General features: G+C 38.8%; 1 protein-coding gene across 5 annotated transcripts in view; it reads left to right on the top strand.

Annotated features, from left to right (window-relative positions):
• The window catches only part of KIAA0368 (KIAA0368 ortholog), a 103382-nt gene that overhangs the window by 26485 nt on the left and 50712 nt on the right, over nt 1–26185 (top strand). For all 5 annotated transcript variants that reach the window (XM_021067464.1, XM_021067473.1, XM_021067461.1 and 2 more), the window contains 7 exons: nt 9086–9202; nt 10676–10794; nt 11931–12080; nt 15002–15170; nt 18277–18416; nt 21500–21581; nt 23281–23400. In XM_021067464.1, the coding sequence (XP_020923123.1) occupies nt 9086–9202; nt 10676–10794; nt 11931–12080; nt 15002–15170; nt 18277–18416; nt 21500–21581; nt 23281–23400 (897 nt within the window). The remainder of the gene's footprint in view (nt 1–9085; nt 9203–10675; nt 10795–11930; nt 12081–15001; nt 15171–18276; nt 18417–21499; nt 21582–23280; nt 23401–26185) is intronic.

Below are 26185 nucleotides of genomic sequence, written 5' to 3'. Positions count from 1 at the left end.
GCGGCCCTAAAAAAAGAAAAAGTATACAACTTTTTTTTTTTTTTTTTTAAACAGCCGTACCTGTGGCATATGTTCCTGGGCTAAGGGTCGAATTGAAGCTTTGGCTGCAGCTCACACCACAGCCATGGCAACGCCAGATATGAGGCGCATTGCCAGATCCTTAACCCATTGAGCGCATCGTACCTGCATCCTCATGGAAATGTCAGGTCCTTAACCTGCCAAGCCACAGTGGGAACTCCAAGAAGCTTTATACTGAATAGCAAATGACTTTGTTGCCTTGGTATTGCTTAAATTGTTACACAAGGAATTTCATAAGGGGGTGTCTTAATTATACAAAAAAAGTATAGATATAATCTTTAAAAATTTTTATTGACGTATAGTTGATTTACAATGTTTAGTTAATTTCTGCTGTACAGCAGAGTGGTTTGGTTATATATATTCTTTTTCTTTTTTTTTTAAAGTACTATTTTATTTGTATTTATTTATTTATTTGGTCTTTTTTTGCCTTTTCTTGGGCTGCTCCCGCGGCATATGGAGGTTCCCAGGCTAGGGGTCAAATCGGAGCTGTAGCTGCCGGCCTACACCAGAGCCACAGCAACACGGGATCGGAGCCGCGTCTGCGACCTACACCACAGCTCACGGCAACGCTGGATCCTTAACCCACTGAGCAAGGCCAGGGATCCAACCCACAACCTCATGGTTCCTAGTCAGATTCATTAACCACTGCTCCACGACGGGAACTCCCTGTATTCTTTTTCATCCTCTTTTCCATTTTGGCTTAATTACAAGATATTGAATAGAGTTCCCTGTGCTGTATGGTAGGACCTTGTTGTTTATCCATCCTATGTATATATATACTAGTTTGCCTCTGCTAATCCGAAGTTACCAATACTTTCCTCTCTTACCCCCTACCTCCCTGCCCCCGCAACTACAAGTCTGTTCTCTGTATCTGGGAGTCTGTTTTTGTTTTGTAGATATGTTCGTTTGTGCCATTTTTTATTTATTCACTGGCTGTGCCCAGAGCATGCGAAAGTTCCCAGGTCAGGGACTGAACCCATGCCATAGCAACTACCTGAGCCACAGCAGTGACAACACCGAGTCCTTAACCTGCTGAGCTTCCAGGGAACTCTCATGTGTCATATTTTAGATTACATGTATAAGTGATATCATATAATATTTATCTTTGTCTGACTTACTTTGCTTAGTATAATCATCTCCAGGTCCATCCATGTTGCTGCAAATGGCATTATTTCATTCTTTTTAATGGCTAATACTTGATTGTATATCTATACCACATTTTTCTCTATCTATTCATCTGTTGAAGGACATTTAGCTTGTTTCCTAAAGATTATTTCTGAGTTTTTTTTTTTTTTTTTTTTTTTTTTTTTTTTTTTGGGCTGCACCTGCAACACATGGAAGTTCCCAGACTAGGGGTTGAAGCAGAGCTGCATCTGTTGGCCTACACCACAGCCACAGCAACATGGGATCCAAGCCTTATCTGCAGCCTACACCACAGCTCATGGCAACGCCAGATCCCCAACCCATTGAGCAAGGCTAGGGGTCAAACCTTCATCTTCATGGATACTAGTCAGATTTGTTTCTGCCACACCACAACGGGAACTCCCTGACACTTTATTTCATAAAAACTACTCATAGGATTGAAAAAAAATACTTCCTCTTGGTGGAATATGGGAGCTCCGAGTATGGTAAGGCCACTCAGCACTGTGCTTTTATTTCTTGAGAACCCTGTCTTCCAGTCCTGTTGTACATTGGTAATGAATTACAGTCTACTGCTGTTGTAGTTTTTCTGATTTGCCTTTTAATTTTATTAATTTCACCTTGATGTGTTTTGATGCACAAGTTTAAGATCTTGTCTTAGTAATTGTAATATAGTACATACTTTTTCTTTTTTTCTTTCTTTTTTTGCCTTTTTTTTTTTTTTTTTGTCTTTTGTCTCTCTTTTTTGTTGTTGTTGTTGTTGTTGCTATTTCTTGGGCCGCTCCCGCGGCATATGGAGGTTCCCAGGCTAGGGGCTGAATCGGAGCTGTAGCCACCGGCCTACACCAGAGCCACAGCAACGCGGGATCCGAGCCGCGTCTGCAACCTACACCACAGGTCACGGCAACGCCGGATCGTTAACCCACTGAGCAAGGGCAGGGACCGAACCCGCAACCTCATGGTTCCTAGTCGGATTCGTTAACCACTGCGCCACGATGGGAACTCCTCTTTTTTTGCTTTTAAGGGCTGCACTTGCAGCATATGAAAGTTCCCAGGCTAGGGGTTGAATCAGAGCTGTAGCTGCTGGCCTACACCACAGACACAGCAACTCGGAATCCGAACTGCCAGTCTGCTCAGAATCCACCGCAGCTTGCAGCAATGCTGGATCCTTAACCCACTGAGTGAGGCCAGGGATCAAACTCTCATCCTCATGGATACTAGTTGGGATTTTAACCCACTGAGCTACAGCAGGAACTGCTACATATTTTTCTTATATTTTAAATCCCATTTTAAGATTTTTTTCTACATCACCTGCTTTGTCAGAGATTAGTATTATAACCAGTGTGTTTTCCTTCACTGTAAGTTTGATTGATGAATGTTTATCCCAGTCAAAAGTTTTAACCTTACTTACTTTGGCTCCATTTCTTCATCAATGTAATTGAGATGTCACTTTTTTAAAATTGAGAGATGTCACCTGTTTTTTTGTTTTGTTTTGTTTTCTGTTTTTAATGGCCGCATCCACAGCATGTGGAAGTTCCCAGGCCAGGGACTGAATCTGAGCCACAGCTGCAGCTGCAGCATTGCTGGATCCTTTAACCCACTGCACCAGGCTGGGGATCAAAACTGTGCTTTGGCAGCAACCTGAGCTGCTGCAGTTGGATTGTTTTTTTTTTTTTTTTTTTTTTCTTTTGGCCACCCCAGTGCATATGGAGTTCCCAGGCCAGGGAACAGATTTGAGCCACAGTTGCAACCTACCAGTGCTCCAGAGACTCAGCTGATCCCATTTTGCCGCAGCGGGAACTCTGGATGTCACTTGTTTTTGAAGTGTGATTGGAAGGCACATTTACATAAATTTTTATGATTAATAGTCTGTTTCATCACTTGATCTATTCTCATTCTCTCCATGTCTCCGCCCACCCTTCCTTTCTCTCCTTCCTGCCACATGTTTTCTGTTTAGGACTTTGATAACCTGTATTCCGTTTTAATATAATGATTAATCAAGTAGTCTTATCCACATTATTAGTCATTAAGTATCTGAGTATACAAAATGTTTTACTCAGTTACCAGCAATACACTATTTTATCTTGTTCAGATTTCTTCTCTCTTCCCTTCCCCTTCTATTTCTTACTTCTTTAGGAAGCACTGAGGATCTGTGTTTGGTTGGATCCTCTGCGAAATTTTAAACCACATACTGTTGTTAGAATTCTAAGTGATAGCCACTTTCTTTCTTCATTTTTCTTATTTCTTGTTCTGTCACTGCCTCCCCACTCCTCATCGTGTCCTCCAAGGTTTTTTCAATAAAAAATACGTGTTAAAGATCTTTTCCAAAGAAGGCCCAGCCTCTTTTCAAGCCATAGAATTCTGGAAAAAAAAATCTCATATTTATAGTTCTCTGTGCAGTATGTCACTTTTGGGGAAATTTGCAAAAGGGCTTTTGGTGCTTGTTCTGTAGAAATTACCCCTCGATTTTCCTGTCATATTTCAAATAATGCTGACTTTGATCTATAGGTGAACTTTTCTAACCATTTTACAAAAAGCTTGAAGGATATAGATGAAAATACATTTACTTTGAGTGATGAAGTGGTACAGGTGATTTTTTAAAAAACAACTTTGAATCCTGTGGAATATTATGCAACTACTGCAGAGAATAAGTTAATTCTAAATTAAGAAGTGTCTATATTTTTAAGTGGAAACACTGTGGACTTATGCTAATGTGAATGATGTATAGCTCATTTTTGTAAAAAGTAATAAACAAGGAAAATCTAAAGATGTAAATATGTTTGCAGAAATTTTTGTGGATACAGAGAAAGATGTGAGGATAAACACCAAACTGTTCCTATTGATGTCTTCAAGGGGCAGTGAATGGACTAGGGAGAAGGGATAGTTAGAATCAATGTATCTGTCATATTAGAATTTTGAAAAGCAACAAGATAGAATAAGATAATAAAGTCATAATCATAGTGAACTCGTCTATTTATTTTATGTTATAAAATACTTTTTTGTGTACCTATCAAATTTCTGTTGGTAAAGGGGTTTTATTACATAAGTTTGAAAACTTCTGCAGTGAGGGGAAAGAGATCTAACAGCTGGGACACCTGTTGACATTTCATTTAGTCCTCCCAGTAGCCTGTGAAATGTTATCGTTTGATTTCTGCATGGGGGGGAAGTCATTCTGAAAGTAATAATAGCACAAAGCATTAAATGCTTCTTTGGGCATTGTCGCAGTTCATCACAACTCAGTTAACAACTCTATGGGGTGTAGGTGTTCATGTTATTCCCATTTTATGAATAAAAAAATGAGGCTCAGAAAAGTTGAGTAATTCACTTTGTGTCACATGACGAACAAGGGATTTTACAAATGAGATGTTGTTCCGAAACTCAATGATTTCTACCAGGCTTTACCTCCATGTGGTGACAGACATGTTCATTCTTTAGCTTATGTATGAAGGTGAATTCAGTGCAGGAAGGGTCAGTGAATGAAAGTTGAATATAGAGAATGACTGAAAGTCAAGTTCCTGAGTTCCCTGGTGGCCTAGCGGTTAAGGCCTGCTGTGGTTCAGGTCACTGCTGTGGTGTGGATTTGATTTCTGGTCAGGGAACTGCCACGTGCTGTGGTTGTGGCCAAAAGAAAAGGAATGACCAGAAGCAATGGCATAATTTTGCTTGTATGTTATTTTGACTCCCAGGTAGCAGAGGCTTGATGTTATTTATGTTACCCTTTTATTTGTTCCAAAGTATAGATACTTGGTCAGACTTTCATGATTTGTACAGTCATGTACTCAGGCTAAACCTCTTGTAAATAGGATGAATATAATAATTGCAGTTTGGGTTATTATATAATTGTTAATAAAACAAAGGATATGGATATTGATCATGAATCTAGAATTGTGGGCAGTTACAAATATTAGGCCTTTTTCTTTTTCTACCGTATGAAAGCACAGAATTTCTTAATGAAAGCTTATGTATAAATAACTTCAGTATGTAAAATTTTATTGTCAATGGAACTAGGAATTAATTTTGCATTGACTTGACTTTCAGTTATGTAATTTTAGGGTTCCTGACTGTCAGTTTCATAATGTATGTTAGGCTTAACAAGGATACCTGTCACGTAGCTGGTAATTTGTGGATAAATTGGGTGAAAGAGAAATAAGTTTTAGATTGCTACTGACATATCATTAGAGTATGTTTCCTATTTTAAGGAAAATGAGATACGTTATGTAGAAATCTGTTTTACCGCAAACGTATATTCAGCTTTCTTAGAAGAGCTCCACATTAAAGACTAACCATATGAGGTATTGACCAGGGTGTGGAGCAGCTGGAGCTCTCACATTCCTGGTAGCAGTGTAAATCAGTATAATCACTTTGGAAAACTGTTCAAAATATTCTCAGGCTTATCATATGTATACTGCATAACCAGACATTTCCAATTCTGGGCTTATATACAGTAGAAGTGTGTATACATGTGCACCAAAAGGCCTTGCTAAGAATGTCCATAGCATTATTTATAATGGCCCAAACTGGAAATAATCTAATGTCTATCATGATATAGGAGAATGGGTAAATTCTTTTTTTTTTTTTTTCCTGCTAGAGCAGTGAGAGTGGACTACTACTATGAACAACAACTTGGATGAATTATCAAATGTAATGTAGAATGAAAGACAAGGTTCATCCTATTTTCTCTAGTTATGTAAATTTAAGGATGGTGGTGGAATTCAGGAACAGGGCTGAGTGCGGTACAGGGCTTTTGTGCTTCTGGTGGTTACAAAGGTGTGTTTACTTTGTGAAAATTTATTAAGCCATACACTCTCAATTTTGTACTTTGGCTGTATATGCTACTTCAATTAAAATGTTTGATGAGCATGGAGTTCCCATCGTGGTGCAGTGGTTAGCGAATCCGACTAGGAACCACGAGGTTGCGGGTTCGGTCCCTGCCCTTGCTCAGTGGGTTAACGATCTGGCGTTGCCGTGAGCTGTGGTGTGGGTTGCAGACGTGGCTCGGATCCTGCGTTGCTGTGGCTCTGGTGTAGGCTGGCGGCTACAGCTCCGATTCGACCCCTAGCCTGGGAACCTCCATATGCCGTGGGAGCGGCCCAAAGAAATGGCAAAAAGACAAAAAAAAAAAAAAAAATGTTTGATGAGCAAATGAGGATAAATAAATGAAGAATAAGGACAACTGATGGGGATAAAATTCTATACCACTGGAGGCTGGTTCTTCTTTAGACATATGGACAGAGGTTAACAGTTATATATTTAGCCAGGGGAAAGAGTGGTTCAGCTGATTTCTTGTTTTTTTAATGGGCTTATAGAGGATTGCAGGCAATGGATAACTAAATATAGGAAATGAATCACTATTTATGGTGATAATGTTGCTAGAAGAAAATTAAGTAGTTTATATAAATTTTTTTAAGTCGTCCTAAAAAAGGGCATGATTGACAGTCACCATCAATAATGATTTCTCATAGGGTCCTTCTAGGGATCAGCCTAGATGAGATCACAGAAGAGGGTCGTTTCTTTTAGCCTGGCTTCTCCTGACTCTTCTCCTTGTCTTCCAGCTAAATCATGGATCTGGATAGGCAGGCGGTTGGATGAGGTATTCGTGGTAAGGCAAGTTTCTAGGTCTTTGTTAAGGATTATCAGGGGTCCCAAGGATGTCTCACAGTGACAGACGCTTTGGATAAATTGAGCTCAACTGTCAGTGTCTGATAAGGTTAAAAATATGGATCCTGGAGTCAGTCTTAACTATGCCATGTGCTGACACAGTAAGTGGGACAAGTTACTTCACCTCCTGAGCCTCTGCTTCCTCACAGGCAGTGTGGGTAGTAACACTAAACGCAGATGAGATAAAGAATGTAAAGTGCTTTTGGGCATGGAAACTGCTTGATAAATGTCAGCTGCCTTATGATTATTATTATCACTCATTTAACGATTGTTATATTATTATATATTGTAATTATTATGATTATTATATTTGTTGTTCTTTTTTTTTTTTTTTTTTTGCCGTGTCCGTGGCATATGGGAATTCCTGAGCCAGGGATCAAACCCACACCACAGCAGCTACCCGAGCCACTGCAGCAACGACATTGGATCCCTAACCCGCTATGCCACAGGGGAACTCCTGTTTGTTGTTTTTCTTAAAATTCACTTATTTCATTATTGCTGTAGGTAACTGAACTTTTCTTGTTGCTGTAAACATCTCTACAGCTCTCCTTAATACTTGCTTTGAAGCTAGAGTTCAGATTTCAAAAATGATAGAGAATAGACTTGGCCCTCTGGAATAGGGCCAATAGTCCCTTTAAATTCTTCAGTCTTTCTTAGGTGAGGCTTTCTAAGTCTTATATCTCAGTGCTCCGCTCAGCAAGGTAATCCCACCTTTACGGTAAGATTGGGGCCGTTTGGCATAAATTCCTGTAGCTTCCTTTCTACCCATGGGAATTGTTAGACTTGTCGACCTTTATTTCTGCTGTCTTTTCCCACAGAAAGGAGGGGAAGCTTGATATTACTTACTTAAAACTCTTTAGTAGAGTCAGATGACCTTCAGAATAAAGTAAAAAAATTGCTCCACATTTTACCTGGGTTGTTGATCACCCGGGCCCTGCTTTTCTCTCTTGCCCCCCTTCTGTTTCAGTCAGTCAGAGTGCACCATGTTCTTTTAGGCCTTGGATACTGCCTCGTGACTGATTTTCCGCTGGGGATTTCATCTGCTCCTTAGGACTTAGTTCTCTGTCACATCCTCCCCAAGGTCCTCTTTGATCTTGGCAGATGCTTTTTCTTCTTGAAACTCTAGTACCTTGTATATTTCTCTTTCTGTAGTATTCATGGCGTATTTTAGTTAGTTTGGGCTGCTGTAACAGAATGCCATAGACTGGATGACTTAAACAGCATTTCTTTCTCACAGTCAGGGAGGTTGGAAGTCTAAAGTCAGGGTGCCAGGATGGTTAGGCTTTTCAGCGGGACCATTTAGTGGTTTACAGAGAACTGTCTTGCTTTATCCTCCGAAGGCAGAGAGGGGAAATTACCGTCATCCCCTTGTGAGGACACCCAGCCCTTCATGGGGCTTCATCCACCATGGCCTCATCCAAACCTAAGTTCCTCCCAGAACCAGCACAGTGGAGATGAGGGCTTTAACGTGTGAATTTTGGGGAGACATGAGCATTGAGTCTATAGCACGGTGTCCTGCAATCATTTTTCAGAGGTCTTCTGGGGGCACTGTGCCTCAGCATAGGCCCATCTGGAATCTCAATTTAACTAAAGGACATTGTAAAAATAAATTCACTAGTAAAATGGAGTTTCCTGGTACGCAGCAGGTTGAGGGTCCAATGTTGTTACTGTCGTGGTGCGGGTTTGGTCCCTGGCCCAGGAACTTCCACATGCCGTGAGTGCAACCAAAAAAAAAAAAAAATTCACTAGTGAAACTCTTGTGCATGGTTTCTTGGAATAGCATTTTGGAACAAGATTCCAATATTGTATGCTCCCTTTCTGGAACGTCAGACTTACATCCTTTAAGAGGACAAAGTAGCTACTGTTCATTAAGGCAATATCAGGGAAGTGCATTTTGTTTGTTTGTCTTTTTTGGGGCTGCTCCTGCGGCATATGGAGGTTCCCAGGCTAGGGGTCTAATTGGAGCTGTAGCTGCCAGCCTACGCCAGAGCCACAGCAACACGGATCCGAGCCGTGTCTGCGACCTACACCACGGCTCACAGCAACGCCGGATCATTAACCCACTGAGCAAGGCCAGGGATCGAACCCACAACCTCATGGTTCCTGGTCAGATTTGTTAACCACTGAGCCACGACGGGAACTCCTGGGAAGTGCATTTTGTTTTTAAGATATGATCAGTAATTTCAATTCATATCTTCCTGTATTTTAGGTAATGGAACTATTGGTCCATCTGAATAAGCGTATAAAAAGCCGCCCCAAAATACAGCTCCCAGTGGAGACACTATTGGTTCAGTACCAGGACCCTGCTGCAGTTTCCTTTGTCACGGTGAGTATTATCTTGGGGTATTTTCTGACTTGCAGGAAGTTTTCTTTTGTAATGTTTATTAGATGTCATCAGTATATTGACCAGCCTAGAATTTTACTTTAGACTGTTTCTGAATGAAACATGAGATGTTTTTCTTCAAATGGACACCCTGTTTTTCCGCTAAGTATTGACCTGGAGGAAGTGATAGGAACAGGATGATGCATGGCCGTTTACACGGGGAAGAGGAATGTTGATGTAGTGATTTGTCAGGTATGTTGATATATAAAAGAATGATTGATTGATTATAGGAGGTCAGTCTGAGTAGAAAGAGAAGGATTATGTAGCATAGGCATGAATAAAGGTTGATAGAAAAAGAAAAAAAAGGTAAAATGGTAAGAAGAGATAGGAAGGCTGACCTAAAAAAAATCTGTTTGTGATATATATGGTATATCACTTTTAAAAAGAAGTAGAATAAACTGAGGCTGGTAGGAAATATTCCTATTAAATATTCTCTTCATGAAAATTAAATGTAAAAAGTGTCGATGCCTTATGATGACAGATGATATTCTCTTCCCAGTCTTTGTGGTTCCTTGAGTTGAGGCAGAATCTGTTGGGTCGTGTCTAACATCTGGATTCCAAACCTTTGGAGCCTCCTCCTGGTCTAGGCATCTTGTCTGTGCTTGCTCTGAACATACAGCTCCACCGTATATGTTCCTTCTAAGCAAATAGAGATGGTCCCAACAAAACTGCCAAGTAGAGTGTCTTTAAAGGAGTTATTTTATGAGTCCTGTTCTAAAGTGAAGAATCCTTCAGAAGAGCAAATCTTTATCTTATGCATAAATCCAACTGTGCTTAAAATGAGGCATTACATGGGTTACGGTGATGCAGACAAACCAATGGCACTCAGCGTCCCTCGCTTCATCATCTGTTGGTCAGTTGTTAGGGTGAGGAGCCAGAGTGCCGCAATATACTGAGGGTATTTTAGTAACTAACCAGTTGGGAAATGGCACCCTAGGGTGTAGCATGGGGTCTCCCCTTAGCTTGAAAGGGTTAATGTAAGAAACTGGGAAATCTGACGCTGATGTGTATGTCGCATGTAAGTTTGGGTAGGTCAAATGATTACTTTTTTCTTTTCAGTGAAAAGTAATTGAAATAGGAGTACTTAATTCCCCCCCCCCGCTTTATTGGCAGATGAAACTGACTATATTTAAAGTGTACAACGTGATGGTTTGATAGATGTATAAGTGCTTTAGACTAGGTCATGCTCCCTCGTATGAAGCCCATCCCAAAGCAAATATTTTGAGTGAGGCTGGGCTGCCTTCTGAGATACAGTTAATTGGTCAAAAGCTCTAACAAACGGTGATAAACATGTGGAAGAAGGGTGCATTTTCTTTGTTATAACGTAACTGCCTAAGTTATCAGTCATGTGTTTTGGTTGAAATCCTAGAGTGTTTCTTTGGTGCTAACTGACTTACTTTTCTCTCATTGCTTTAGAATTTCACTATAATTTATGTTAAGATGGGCTATCCTCGCCTACCAGTGGAAAAACAGTGTGAGCTGGCTCCTACGCTTCTTACTGCCATGGAGGGGAAGCCTCAGCCCCAGCAGGACAGGTAGGATTTCCTCAGTTATCTTATTTCCCACCTGCAAGAGTCAGCAGCTGCCTTTTAGAAATTGGTCCGCACATTTGGTTTCACTTGGGCAGGTGCCAAGGCTTGAGCTGAGCTCTTTGACCTGATAGTTCTGTGTTTACCTCAACATTATGTTTTTGTTAATTTTCTAAATTATAGAGTTTCTTGTGAGCATATCGAAAAATGTGTAGAACTAACAACTTTCTTAATGTAAATGTGTTTTTATTTTGGTGAGTTGCTTCTCAACAGATTTTCCGTGATTGTAAAAGTTAGAGTTATCATATGCTTTTAATCAAATATTTCTATCATGGAGAATATAAAGTTTCAGAGCAGTTTTCTTAAGGAACTGATTATTCATTTGGATTAATATGGGAATTGGAGAGGTGAGAAGGTTTAGAGTATCATCCTTTGTTTCTAGGTTTAGGCCAAAAGTTCCATATTGTAGCCTTATGGTGAAAATCATGAAGGGAAGTTGTGGGAGAAAGGTGGAGTTAAGTCATGTTTTCAGTTCACTTTTTAGAGCGTATGTAATTTTAAAAGGTTGTAATACAGATATTTACAAGTGAAATTAATAGACACTATAAACACTATTAGAAATTGTTTTCATGTAGTTTAATAGCAAAAGATGTATAGTGAAAAAAGTAATTACTGAAGCTATATTACTTAAATTCACACAGTGGAAATTTAATATTTTATTTCAAATATTGACATGATTGGTGTATAATTTCTTTAGATTTAGAATGACTTTATTTTAATTAAATATGGAAAGGGAAAAATTATTGAAAGGATATAAGGTGAACTTTACCTAGGGTTTAATATTAAATCTCTTGTGTTAATAGATATTAACACTGAGCCCATGTTATGTACATTTTTTTTCAGGTGTTTTTGGTGATGAGCCAGATTGGCTAAATGTCGCTTGTCACTCAATATACTGAGCTTTCAATAAGAAATCTAGGCCGGTTCCTAGATTAGGACTTTGTAAATTAGTGGTATTAAAAATGAATAGCCCTTGCAACATTCACCACTTCGTTATGTGATTTTTTTTGTTGTCTGTTATTTGCATGTATGAAAACCTTATTTTTTTTAAATAGTTGCAATAAATGTAATTGTTTTTTCAGCTTAATGCATCTTTTAATACCAACCCTTTTTCACATGAAATACCCTGTTGAATCATCAAAATCAGCTTCTCCGTTTAATCTTGCTGAGAAACCAAAGACTGTGCAGCTGCTTTTGGACTTCATGCTCGATGTCCTTCTGATGCCTTATGGGTAAGTTAAAAAAAAAAAAGAAAGCAACCTTGCTCTTGACTGCTTTGACTGTGTGGCATCAAGTACTGTTTTCAGTGATTCAGGTTTCATTTGAAAATCAGTGTGTCTCAGATTTGTTTTGCTGCAGTCCTGCTCTCTTCTGCACTCCAGCCTCACTGCTTATTGACCTTAGAGTGTGGAGCTGCTGTTGTGCTTTCAGACTTGACCTGAAATCAGTCTTTTCCCTTAAAAGTAGTTTCTCTTCTTTAATTACTACCAGTGCTGTGATGATTCTCTGAGCCATGTAGGCACATGATTACAAATTGCCTCCAGCTTTCTCTTCCTTGTTGCTACAATATCAGTTCCATAGCCCTATATCCCTCCTCCTTGATGTCGCCTGGAACCATTCCACTGCTCCCATCTAGTTTCAGCTCCTTTTAGCTCATGTCACGACTTTCTCACCAGCTGCTCTTCTTCAAAACTCTCTAACACTGTGTTTCCCGGTTTTTAAAACACAGATCTTATCAGGTCACACCTTGAAGTCCTTGGGCTGTTACTTTCCAGTCATTACATGCATTCATGCATTTCATGCACTCTGTCTCTGTCTATGGTTTAAGAGAATATCATTCTCTCTGCTTAGAGTGCTTACCCATTGAAAAAGAAAAGAAGAAGGAAAGAAATGCTAAAAGAAAGAAAACAGTAAGAGACAGCCAAAAAACCCACTCCGCAAAAGCATCACAAACTAGCTTGGACATCAGCCCTGTTGTCTCTGACGCAAGTTCCTCGCCGTAGGCATAGGACATTCCTTTCTGTGTCCTCCTAACTTTGAACACCCATCTTATGCCACTTTGTGTTTTTACTGCATTGTTGTTGGCATGTCCATCTTGCCTAATAGATTGGGAACTCTCTGCAATCAGGACCAGTTTAATCTAGCCCCGGTCCCTGGTATAGTGCCCGTGTTGTGGTTCATTCCACCCTACTCATTTTCTGGGTTGTCCTGCTGCCCTAGATATTTTTCCAAAATACTGCTCCGTAATGTTTCTTCCCTGATGAGAAATGTAATGTGTGCTGTGAGCTTGGCATGTGGGGCTCCAGATCATCTGTCCCTCAATCCAGCCACAAGAGAGTTGACACTGTACGATTTCTTTCCTCTCCTACTTGCCTCTCCTCCTACTCCTTTAATTTGGCAGCTTTATTTTCAGCAACTTCCACTATCTCTGTCACAGCATTTCTTATTTCCCTACACTGTCTTTGTTGTCTGATAACGTGTTCTGTATCAGACAAGTCTGTCTGATAACAGTGTGTATTGTGTTACTGTCTCAGCTTGTTCTAGGCGGTGGGGACTCGGTCTTACCCCTCCCCATCGTCCTCTCTTGTGCGTAGTGTTTTGTACTATGTTAGCTGTTCATAAATGTTGATTTTGATTTACTTACTGCTTCCAGTCTTGCTATAACTTAGAAATAAATGAAAACCTCCTTTTATTGTTTTTAAATCAGGAGGCAGCCAAAAATGGCAAGTGACGATGAGTTTGGTGATTTAAGTTTGAAATCCAGATTTAACTTAGACACACAGTGTACCCAAGCCAGTGATTCCTCACATTTTTTGTACTAGTAAAAATTTGTCTCATTTATATAAAAATATTAAAGTGATCTTTAACAGCTTTTTTTTTTTTTTTTTTTTTTTAGATAGCTGAATTTAGGAACTGAATGAATATGGTATATGTAAATGTAGAATATGGTATATATAAGTAGAATAATTGACTATACTGTTAGGGTCCAAGTGTTTTCTTTAATTTTTATTATAATGGGTATTTAATTTAATATCCAGTCCGATAATTTGTCAGCATAGAATTTTAGAGTTCAGAGGGACTTGAATTAATATTTATATCAAAATTTTTGTCTCGTAGATGAGGAGTACCAGTTTAATTGGTTCTAAATAAATTGATCAGAAATCCTCTTCTTAATCTATAGAAGCTAAAAATGAAATAGGATGATAAATTAATAAATAAGTAGCTGCAAAGTTAGGCTTTGAACATGTGATAGGCAAAGCTGGTTCTTAGTATGATTTTTCTTCTTTGGGTCCTTTTGAATTTTTTTCATTGTGGGGCATTATGTGCTTGTGTGGTAAGTGGTTTGGGAGCTTCATTGGGTTTTCTAATATAGGGATATAAGGAATTCAAGGAGAATTGAAGGTAAATTGCAACCTAACAGAAATGGGAAAGACTGTAAAAATATTCTCTGATTTGGGTATAAAACAGTAGGGGTTTTTTTAAACTTTTTTTTTTTGTCTTTTTTTAGGGCCATACCCATGGCATATGAAAGTTCCCAGGCTAGGGGTCAAATTGGAGTCATAGCTGCTCGCCTACACCACAACCATAGCCACACCACTACGTAATGCCATGTAACACCAGATCCAAGCTGTGTCTGTGACTATCTCAGCTCGAGGCAACACTGGATCCTTAACACACTGAGCAAGGCCAGGGATTGAACCTGAGTCCTCATGGATACTAGTCAGGTTCATTACTACTGAGCCACAACAGGAATGCCCAATAGTTTTTTTTTTTTTTAAACCCCCATTGCAATCAACAAAGCTTTCTCTTTATTTGTCAACTAAAAACTCAAAATACAGGGAGTCCTTAGTGGTTTTTAGAACAATTTTTATAGATTGAGAGTGAACAAAATATTTATATTCATTGTTGGTAACTGTGATAGTTCATTTGTAACCAAGTTGAGCAGAGGTATTCTCATGGTTCATTTGCTAAAGATGTAGGTACTTTTTTAGATAGCTTTAAAATTTTTCTTTGTGATGGAATTTAACGTCAAATGTTTATTCTTATAGGAAAATTCTATGGGAGCAAAGTGTATAATTGAATGTGTTACATGTGCTTGTGTGTGTATATATGTGTTTTTATAGACCAGTTTAAATTCCTGTTTCCTTTCCAGATATGTGTTAAATGAATCCCAGAGTCGCCAAAATTCATCTTCAGCACAGGGTTCTTCTTCAAATAGTGGAGGAGGTTCTGGAATCCCACAGCCTCCCCCAGGAATGAGCTTTTATGCAGCTAAACGAGTTATTGGTGATAACCCGTGGACACCTGAACAGCTGGAACAGGTAGCAAACACTGCTTGTTTCCCATGGAACTTAACCCTGCACCCTCGGCCAGCCGCGTCAAGTCTGTGGAAGCATGGGTCCCCTGCCGCCAGTGTGTTTAGCTCTCCTGTGCAGTCCACCTGAGAGGAATGGCTCATGTTCGTGTTGTTGTCATCACGTTTTTTATTTGTTCAAGCCCCAGGGAAAGGGAGGAGTGGGAAAGGCTCTTTAGTTTTCCTAATAGTGCTTATGGAGTTCAAGTATAAAATACAGCCCACTTACAAACTGAGTATATTTAGTTTCTTTCACTTTAGCTTTTAATTATAGATTTAATAATTAGCTGTTTTGGTGCAGTTAAAATTCAGATTATCTCACATCATTCAGCTTTTTAGGGCCACACGTTTTGTGTAAAGTGAGGAGCAAGTGACCATATGGGAGGAAGCATGACGCCCTTTTTCTTTTCTTCCTGGGGGTTGAAAAACTGGCATTAAGAGTTTTATTCTCGATTTAAACAGGACACAGATGTTCTTTGAGCAGCTTTTAAAAAAAAAAAACAACGGATGCTCTCCACAGAAGGTGCCACATTGTGTCTATGTCATCAGGCACCTCAGGGAAGAGCAGATGAGATGAGTATGTGATTATTGTGGAATTCAGGCGGCATGAGGTAGTCTTGCAGCCCTTCCATCATCTCTCCATGGCGGTCTAAATGGCTTGACCCTTTTCTTTTGGGCAGTGTGAGTGACCACTGATCAAAACAGTCTTCCCCGTAGAGGGAAAAAGGCCGTGGGCATTTCTTGCCACTCACATTTATAGAGTGGTTTGTTCAGCGAGGGTTCTGTTTGATGAGATTAATGCCTTCCTGTTTTATAGATCTTCCTTCTTCTTCAACCACAATGTAAGTAAGGAAGAAAAGTAAATAGTAACAGAGGCTACTCTTTTGAAGTGTGATCTATGTGACAGGGTCTGTGCTGAGTACTTTGAATACATTATCTCATTTAATCCTCACAGCAACCTGATGAGGTACAGAAATTAAACTAATTCCATTTTGGGAAAGGAACAGAGGTTTTGAGATTCACCGAGGTCTCGCTCCTGGTACTAGGCTTTGCATCTAAGTCTCTCTGAGGGCTAGTTTTAAGTGCTGGAGAATTATTAACATTAAATCATAGTCTTATGTTGGTCATTATCTGCTAATATCTAAGGGCCTCTGTGTGCCTTTTGTCAAGTTCATGGTCTAGTGTTGAACAGTTTAATTTCAAGGATGAAAGCCGTTTTCCTCTAATTTTTAAATATCTCTTTTGTTTTACATTTTTTTCTTTCAGATAAAACAGCTTTTTTTTTCCTAATGATAAAGTTAGTGATAATGTAAACATTTGAGTTGTACAGACATTATAAGGAGAAATTAAAAACCACCCGGAGTCCTGCCTCCCTGTGTCATTCACTCATAGCCTGCTCTGTGTGTCTATACGCAGATTTAATTTTACACGATACATTTTTGCATACCATATAATATACTAATGAACTTCATTTTTTTTCATTCAACAGTATATCAGGTTTTTAAACAATGTCATCTTTTTTAATGCCTGTATAAAATATGTCTAAACCTATCATATATATATTTTTTTGCCGTTTCTTGGGCCGCTCCACAGCACATGGAAGTTCCCAGGGTAGGGTCTAATCAGAGCTACAGCTGCCGGCCTACACCACAGCCACAGCAATGCCAGATCCAAGCCGAGTCTGCAACCTACACCACAGCTCACGGCAACGCTAGATCCTTAACCTGTTGAGCAAGACCAGGGATTGAACCCGCAACCTCATGATTCCTAGTTGGATTCGTTAACCACTGAGCCATGACGGGAACTCCAAAACCTATCATATTATTTTTTAAACTAGTCTCCTATTTCTGGACATTAATATTGTTTTCAGTTTCCTTTGCACACTTTTTGTTTATATCTTTGTGTCGTTGACTTTGTGGCTATAGTAAATGCTTGAGTCTTCTCTGTTGTAGCTCTTGTTGCAAGTCAGTTGTGTTGAACAGAGGGAGGGAAGGCAGGCTTTTTTTTTTTTTTTTAAGGTCTGCACCCTTGGCGCATGGAGGTTCCCAGCCTTGGGGCTACAGCTGCTGGCCTGCACCACAGCCACAGTAACACCAGATCAAGCTGTGCCTGTGACTTACACCACAACTCGCGGCAACGTTGGATCCTTAACCCACTGAGCGAGGCCAGGGATTGAACCCGAGTCCTCACAGATACTAGTTGGGTTTGTTAACCACTGAGCCACGATGGGAATTCCCAGGTTAAAGGTCTACCTTTAAAAATTGTATCCTCTGTCATTTAGTAACCTTAAGCTTTATCCGTCCTAATTTATATATACATGAGAACTATTATGTAACTGATTTTTAAAGATAAAGTTCTATTCTTCAGGTGTATTTATCCTAAATAGAGTTATTTGTAGTGAAATTCATAGCTCCTTCACGTTGCATGAAGTTCTGAGCAGAATCTCTCTTCAGTCTGTGTTTCATTTTGGCCAATTAGATTGAATACTGTTTGATTAGAATTTTACTTGCATTTTATGTTTGAAATCATACTGTTTTCAGTACATGAGAATATTGAGTTCAAGGATGAGTATATTAACAGTAGGGTGGAACTCCATGGAATGAGTTTAGTTCTTTTTGAACTGTCGAAACAATCCATGGAGTACTTTACCCCTAGCAAACCTCACTGTACCTGGAGCCTCCAGATTCGGACTTCAGTTCAAGGCTTCATCATTCTAGAGGCGCTCTGTAAGCTAAGTAGGAAGGCTGTATATCATGCTGGTCTTGGAGTCTGAGACATCTGGTTTGGATCCTGCCTTCATCATTTATTAATGATGTCTTAAGCTCTTAAGCCTTGCCTCAGCTTCCTTATCAGAAAAGTGGGAATAATGATACCTCATAGATTGTGAAGGTTAAGTGAAAGTATGAGTATGTATGGTTTGGTATCATCTCTGGCACGTTGTAGGCTTAAATAGGAGTGGCTCCTGTTTTAGTAATCCTTGGTTTATGACCACACTGATATGTTAAACGAGTGTGTTTGGTCAGTGGTCTTTGTTTCTCTGATCAGTGCTTTGCCTTCCCTTCATTTATCTACAGTGCAAACTGGGTATAGTGAAATTCATAGAAGCCGAACAGGTGCCCGAACTCGAAGCTGTCCTCCACCTGGTGATCGCTTCTAGTGACACACGCCACAGTGTGGCCACGGCCGCGGACCTAGAGTTGAAAAGCAAGCAGAGGTAAATGGCTTCCTTTTCTAACTCTCCAAATGGAAAACAGACTAGATTTCTTAAAGCTCGCGCAGCACAGACTTGTTCTTTTAGGGTTTTGTGTAATGAGACATCCATTTTGTAAGATTGTGAAATATACCTAATTTGTAATAAAGGCAGTTTGCAAGAGAGCAGAATTCTAAGAACAGAGGAAAACCGTTTGGAGAAATGGTTTAAAATTGTAATAGTTTAGAAATATTACCATAAGGATTGAGAACTTTAGGAACTGATATTAAGAAAAACCCAGGAGTTATTTGTTTTTGATCTTTCCTCTATCTCTAACCATTTGAGATGACTTTTAATAAAGAATAAGTAGGTATTATGGTTAATATGATGAAAATTGGGTCCTGTGAAAAGATGTGCCTGAACAGTTTTCATTTACACAGGAGGAAATACAAATAGTAAATAGGCTATAAAAATATTCCATATAAGAAATAAAATCATGCAGAATAAAAACAGTGATATGCCAGTTTGTACCCATTGGTGAATAAAATTGTATAACAGTTGATAACTCCATTTAGGCTTCTGTTGAAACTGCTGTTCTTACGCCTTGTTGGTTGTCACTGTAAATTGAAATAATTTTTGAAAAGCAGTTTGCAGTAGGTAATGAATCATAAAAGTCTTTATAATCTTTTATCTGAATCTTCTAGGAATTTTTCCTAAGAGAATCATTCAAAAGGAGAAAAACATTGTATTTAGAAAAATGTTATATTTGTTCATTATATCATTTCCTGTAATTGTTAAAAAAAAAGAGGAACAAATTCAGATTTCCATAATAGGTAAATAGTTAAGTAAACTACCTGTGTGATCTATATGGAATATTTTATATCTGCCCAAATAATTATAAAAAATAATAAGGCAACATGTAAATTGCCCCCAAGTAATGGCAAGTGAAGAAAGCATGATACAAAAGGATACCTGTACTGGTTTTTAAAAATGGCATTGCAAAGACTGAAGAATACATGAAAAATTTAAGATACTTGGTTAAAAAAATCAAATTATGGACTAGTTCTTTTTTGAATTTATTTTAATGCTTAATGTAATAAAATTCTAAAAGATCATGGAATGTGGATAAGACCATAAAACCTTCTTAAAGGTATGTATTGTAGTTTCCCCTCTCCAAAGAAACCTATACAAGTAGGTGTGATAGAATTAGGACTTTAACTTCATTGTGTCTTAGTTTGCTTGTTGAAATATAAGCAAACTGTGGTGGTGGTTGGGAACGGCTTACCAAGGGGCTCTTTGAGGTGGCATGCAGGAGAAGCATGTTTGTCCTGGAGTTAATTCTGACCACGCCTCTTGCTGATTGTCTGAGTTTGGAAGGCTCTCAATTTCATCAGGCCCTCATCACTGTAAAATGATAAAAGTTGGACTAGACTGTACTCAGCATTCCCTCCCAAGTCTCATATTCCTTCATGTTGCTTATGACTGCATCTTCCTAGTATCTCTTTCAAGGAATGTATTTGGTTTTGAAATATCAAAAAAATCTTCCTTTAAAATTTCTAGTTGTGTTTGAACTGGCCCTATCCTTTACACCATATAGTGGATTGGGTTGTTGGAAATATGAATATGGTACTTAAGTATTCTAATCAGTTGTGGTTTTGTCTATTAAAACATATGTATGCATTTTTCCATAAAAATAGTGTAACATTGTTAAGAGGTAAAAAGTGAGTTGAGAACAATATGTAGATATCCCACTTGATTAAAGAAAAATCCACAAATGTCTCTTCAGGTGACATATCTAAGTATTGATCTATTTCTTTATCTCCCTGCCATACCTTTATCTATTCTGCTTGCATAGGAAAGAAGTCTAAAGAATGATACACAAAAGTTAGTGGTTATTGAAAAGGAATAGAGAGGGATGTGGTGCAGATTATAAGAAATTTTACTTCTATATTACTTATTTCTGAATTTTCGCAAGCATGTAATCAGAAAACTGAAACTAGAAAGAAGGCAAGAAGAAAAGTAGAAAGAACAGTGAAAATTGTCCTTATCAGTTAAGCACTACCAAATTTTTGTTTGTTTTTCCGAAGATTGTGTGTGTATGTGTTTTGTCAAAATATCTAAACCTGAAGTATACAGAAGGGAAACAAAAGTGGAGATTGCAGATTAGTTAATGGCAATCAGCTGAGGAAAGATATAGGTAAATAATAACTAAAATCGAATTGTAGAATGTCTTTGAGGATAGTGGAATTGTGGATATCCAAACAAGGGATGGATTGATAAACTTTGAAAGGAGAGATGGATTAGAAAAACAGTCCAAGCAGCATCATGTGTTTGTACAAAATCAGCCTGGTTTGAAAGCAGAACCCGTGTCAAAGGAGAGGAGGTAATATGGTTAAATCTTACTAATCAAGTGAAATGCAGCATTGCATTATTGCTAGGTTAATAAAATGACTGTCTTGGGGCTCCTGCAGAGAGTGGGTGCCAACCACCAATCATGTTGTATTCTGAGTCACCTTATTGTGGGGCCCAGTTAGGGCTAAGTCTTAGTGACTAGTGGCAGAATGTCTGCTCTGGAGAATTAGATGCTAAAACTGCAAGTTCGTGCTGGTAGGTAAGGTATATACTGGGAATCATAGTGACACAGATTTACAGAAATGCAATCTTCCTAGGGTTGTAGCTTTAATGGGTAAAATGTTTTTTGTTACTTTCCCTCTCAATTTTGAATTCCCAAGTGGTTAAGCAGAAGGATCATGGCTTAGGGCTTTAAGAACAAGTGTGCCAAGGCTCTGGTCTGTTGGAATTGCTCCGTGGCATTGATCCTGAGAATGAGATGCAGTCCAGATTTCTTGTGTGGTACCAAATTGGGCCACTGGATACAGTGATCTGTTTTACATTGAATCATGGTGGCATAAGTGACTTTTTTTTTTCTATCTGGAAACTAACTTTGGTAGAGGTTAATCCCTTTCCTTCGACAATGTCCGTTGGCTATTTCATTTGTGTATTTTAACATTTTTCTTTGGGTAACACATATTGGGGTTATGATTTTTTTTGAAATTATTGAAATGGGAGAAAAATAATTTAACAAGCTTTGTTGAAACCTTCTATAGCTTGATTGACTGGAATAATCCTGCCATCATTAATAAGATGTACAAAGTATACCTTGGAGATATACCACTGAAGACAAAAGAGGTAGGTTGTTTTGGTTTATTCTCACCTCATCATAAAAAGTATTTAGGTGACATGAGCTCTATATATCTGAACATTTTCTCCTGGTTATTTTTACTTAAGTTGAACTTATACTATAGGAAATACTGCTTTTAAGCTGTACTGGTGTAGGTGTATTAAAATCTCCTGCCAACATATTTAGCCTGACCTGGTGTTTTCAGTTCAGGTGCTTATATAATAATTGTCTAGATTAGGACTCAGTAAACCGTTTCTATAGGTATTTAAGGCTTTATTGTCTGTATAGATCTGCGGCTGCAGCTGTTCAACTCTGTCATAACATGAGGGCAGCCATAGGCAGAACATAACTGAGTGAGCATGGCCACGTGCCAGTAAGGCTTTATTCATACTGAAATTTGGATTTCATGTTATCTTCATGAGATACAATTTTACAAAACATTATTACAATTTAAAAAAAATTATTTGAGAATGTAAAAGCTGCACAACTCACTGGCCTGACCAAGTCAGAGGGTGGTAACCCACAGATTTGGCCTGTGGGTTGTAGTTTGTTGGCCCCTGGTCTAGATCTAGAACAGTAGGTTGGTTCTTCTTAAGTCTTGAAGTAAGATGTTTGCTTAATAACGTAAGTTCTGTTTAGTTCGGTATGTTTAAAAGTGTTCCAAGTCCAAGTATTGACATGCAAGGTTATTTGTTGTCTTGCTTACTTTCTAAACCATAAATAATTGAACTGCTCTGGGCCTCATGTACTTCGTATAGAAAATGAAGGAGTTGGATTTAAATCAGTGACTCTTATTAGAGTGTGGTCCGTGCACACTTGTCAGATCACAGAGAAACTTCTAGAGAGGTCCACAAGGACAAATTGTTTTGCCTTTTTTTTTTTTTTTTTAAGCTGTTGATATTTGCACTGATAGTGTAAAAGCGATGGTGGGTGTCAGTGCTGGGATCCTAGCACGAATCAGAGCTTTGTCATTAAATAATACTAGCGAGTCTTCTATTCCTCACTGACAGCATGCATGGTTAAAAAAAAAAAAAAAAAAAGAGATAAAACTCAGTTTAAAAATATCCTAGATGAAGCAGCAAAAATGATTTTACCTTAAGAGTAGATAGGCAAACTCTGGTTCTTGAGATGGGTATTTGGCATGCATTTTCTCTAAAATGAAAAAAATGAGGCTTAAAGAAAAATAATTAACATGCTTTATTGGCAGAAATGAAAGTTGAGATTTTTAAGCAAAAATTGGAGTTTTGAGTAATTTGTTTTCATCACAATGAGCTTGACAGCCTGTCAGTACCTACAGACGTTTCTGATGAGATTGGTCATGATAGTAACTTTCTTTTATTAAGGTGAACAGTGAAGAGATTTACAGAAAATACAGAACACTGCCACTCAGTACAGTTTTTTGTTTTGGAAAGTAATTTTTTCTTTTTCTTAAAAATGTGTTATTTACAGAAATATATAATGAGTTTAATATTTTAAGGTGAATAAGTATTTAAAATTTTCTGGTTTCAGTTTCTGGTATAGTAAATATTGATAGATTTTTCCAGTATAAACAAAAGCTTTTTGGAATCTTTAGTAATTTTCAAGAGTATAAAGGGATCCTGAAACAAAAGTTTGAGAGACCACTGGTTTAGATGATCTCATGATTTTTTTTTTTCAGTGCACAATAATTTTGAAATGTTGAATTTTGATCAAACATATTTTCAACAGGGAGCAGTGCTGAAGCCAGAGCTGAAAAGGGACCCTGTCAGTACGAGGGTCAAGTTAAAGATTGTCCCCCATCTTCTTCGTTCTAGACAAGCTGCAGAAACGTTCCCCGCTAACATTCAGGTAACTCATTCTTTCCAGAGAAAAATGGCCTGTTTATAGCTTCTGTGTCTGTTTAATTAGAGAAAGACCTGCACTGACGGATATCCAGGAGGCAGGTTGATGTGTATCACATGATTAATGAAATTCCATCTTTTTTTCTCAAGTTAAGCTGCTGAAAATACTTTAAAATTTGTCTTGTAGAATATATACTCTCTGTGGTTATTATTCCCCCTAAAGGTATGGTGATAATCCCTTTCAAACTAGTGTTTTTCTGAGTGTTTTTTTCCAAAAATGGTACCACCCTAAACTGTCACTTAAATGGAAAAACGAGTCATCCTTATGGGAAACCATATGTGAAGGCAGTGGCCAGATCACCTGCCGCCTCCAGGTCTTCGTCTCCCTACATCTAATGCTGATATTAGTGGAGGTTGGCACTCCTTGTTTTGGTTATCACAGGCATCTTCCTTGTTTCCCTGCCCCTAGTCTTCCCACAGCCAGTCTGTTTTCTGTATTGTCGCCAGAGTTATTTTTCGCAGCTGGAAATCCTTGTACTCTGTCGGTGTGGGTTACAAGCCCCTCTGCAAAAGCCCTTGCCTTTTACTCAGGTGATGACTAGCTCAGCTCAGCTCTGGCGGCAGATAACGTTCGAGTATAACTTTAGCATTAGTTACTTGCTTTTGTTCTGAAGTAAGCCTCAGGGGTCTGCCTGTTTCTCTTTAAAATTTTTGTTTTCTTTTTTTTTTAATCTGTAAGATGAGTGTAATGACAGCAGTTACCTCATAGCACTGTTATAAGGACCGAGTGGGAGAACAAGTAGAAAGCTTAGAGCATAGTAGCCTGTGCTCATTTGGTTAGGAAGGTCTCAGTAAATGGTGGAAAGGTAGCAGTTAATTTCCCTTCTGGGCTCCTATCTTACCACCCCCTTACCCTGTACCTTATGCTGTTTTTATGGCTCTGTGTCTCTGCTCCCGATACTCCCTTTGCCTGGCACGGAGCCTCTGCTCCTGTATGTAGCCTGGTAAACATCTACTCGAGTTTCAGGATTTGCTCGAATGTGCTCCCTGCTATCTGAAATGCTCCCACTTCCTGCCTCGCCCCTCTTTCAGTCCCAAAGTAAGAACACTCTCCTCTTGCTCACTGTGGTTATTGGTGTACATGTGTGGTGGTCGTGGACTTCTCTCTTAGCAATCTCTCCCTCTTAAGGCTTATTTGTTTAGGCAGCTGCTTCCTCCTTGTAGGTGACAAAGCTTTCATTCCAGCATCTAGCTCTCTAGTATTTTACCGACTTCAAGTACGCTGCTCTGTGTCTCCATAAACAGGATAATCACGGAGCTGCTTCCATTTCACTTTGCAGGCACTGGTTCCTGCAGTCTTAACAATTTTGAAAATGTCTTAACAATTTTGGATCAGAAAATTTGGTTGTAGTAACACTATGTTATGTAATAAACAGATGGAGTTTTGTAGTAAAATATTTCTAGGTATACACTTTATTTGTAGTTATTTATGTTTTCAAAATAAGCCCAACTAAAATTTTGCGTATTCAGAGATAAACTCATTGTTCATCACCCATAAATATTCTTCATCTTATCATTTTCATTTCTAAGGATAGCATTTCCATTCTCCTAGGTAGTGGGCCCTACCCCTCTCTTTTCCACTTCTCCGTCAGTCTCAGAGTTCTTGAAAGCGTCTTTCCGATGAGCCTCTTCTTTCCTGGTATCAGTACCTTTAACCAAGCACCTATTACCTCACCTCAATTTTGAACCTATGAAAGCACCTAGAACAGTTCCTCATGTGTAATATGTGAGCCATGAATTTTACTTTTTCCCACAAAACTTTAGTATGCTAATTCTTTTGTTTCTGTCATCTTACCATATGATTCTACATAATATAGCTGATCAGATAATTTTCTAAAAAAAGTCTTTGCCACATAATGTAGTGTTTAATTATGTGTTGTGCTATGTCGTTTTTAACTTATGTATGTCTTGACTCCCCAGCAAGACGGAGTGACTTGATAGCAGTGCTCACCTTTTTTATATCTTACAGCACCTTGCATAGTGTCAGTTACACAGCAGATGCTCAGTACTAGTCTGTGTCCAGTCACACGACATTGTCACGTAAGATCAGGTTACTGCTAGTAGTTTTAGGAACCAGAGTAAGTGTTTGTTTGTTTGTTCGTTTGTTTTAATTAAGTGTAAGACTGTCCTTCCTATAGAAATAGGAAGTGGAGGAGTGTAGATTTCTTTGATGTTGATGTACTGTCTGAACCTTCTGGATGCTGCCCAGGACTCATCTACTACAAGAACTTTTGCCTTTTAGGTGTGACTCCTCAATACATGGAGCACCCATATTCCAACTGTACACTTGAAGAATACTTTAATCTTGATATTTTCCATGGTGCTTTTATTATAATTTGTCCTGAGTGACTACATGTAATTAAGAAATCTAACCCCCCCCCGAGTGATCTTATCTGCTAATGTCCCCTGTGTGACAGGGTGGTGGCCTGCTGCAGCCTGAAATCTGTTGCTTCCAAGTGGTAGATCTGCAAGTTTTGTAGGCTTGTAACATCGGCCATTGTGTTTGTTGCACCACAGATTACTGATTTTTTTTTTTTTTTTTGTATTTTTAGGGCTGCACCTGTGGCATATAGAGGTTCCCAGGCTAGGGGTCAATTCAGACCTGTAGCTGCAGGCCTACACCACAGCCACAGCAATGTCAGATCCGAGCCACATCTGTGACCTCCACCACAGCCCACGGCAGCGCTGGATCCTTAACCCACTGAGCAAGGCCAGGGATTGAACCTGCGTCC

Source organism: Sus scrofa, chromosome 1, assembly GCF_000003025.6.
Source record: "Sus scrofa isolate TJ Tabasco breed Duroc chromosome 1, Sscrofa11.1, whole genome shotgun sequence".
Taxonomy (NCBI): Eukaryota; Metazoa; Chordata; class Mammalia; order Artiodactyla; family Suidae; genus Sus; species Sus scrofa.
This window is presented reverse-complemented; position numbering and strand designations above follow the sequence as displayed.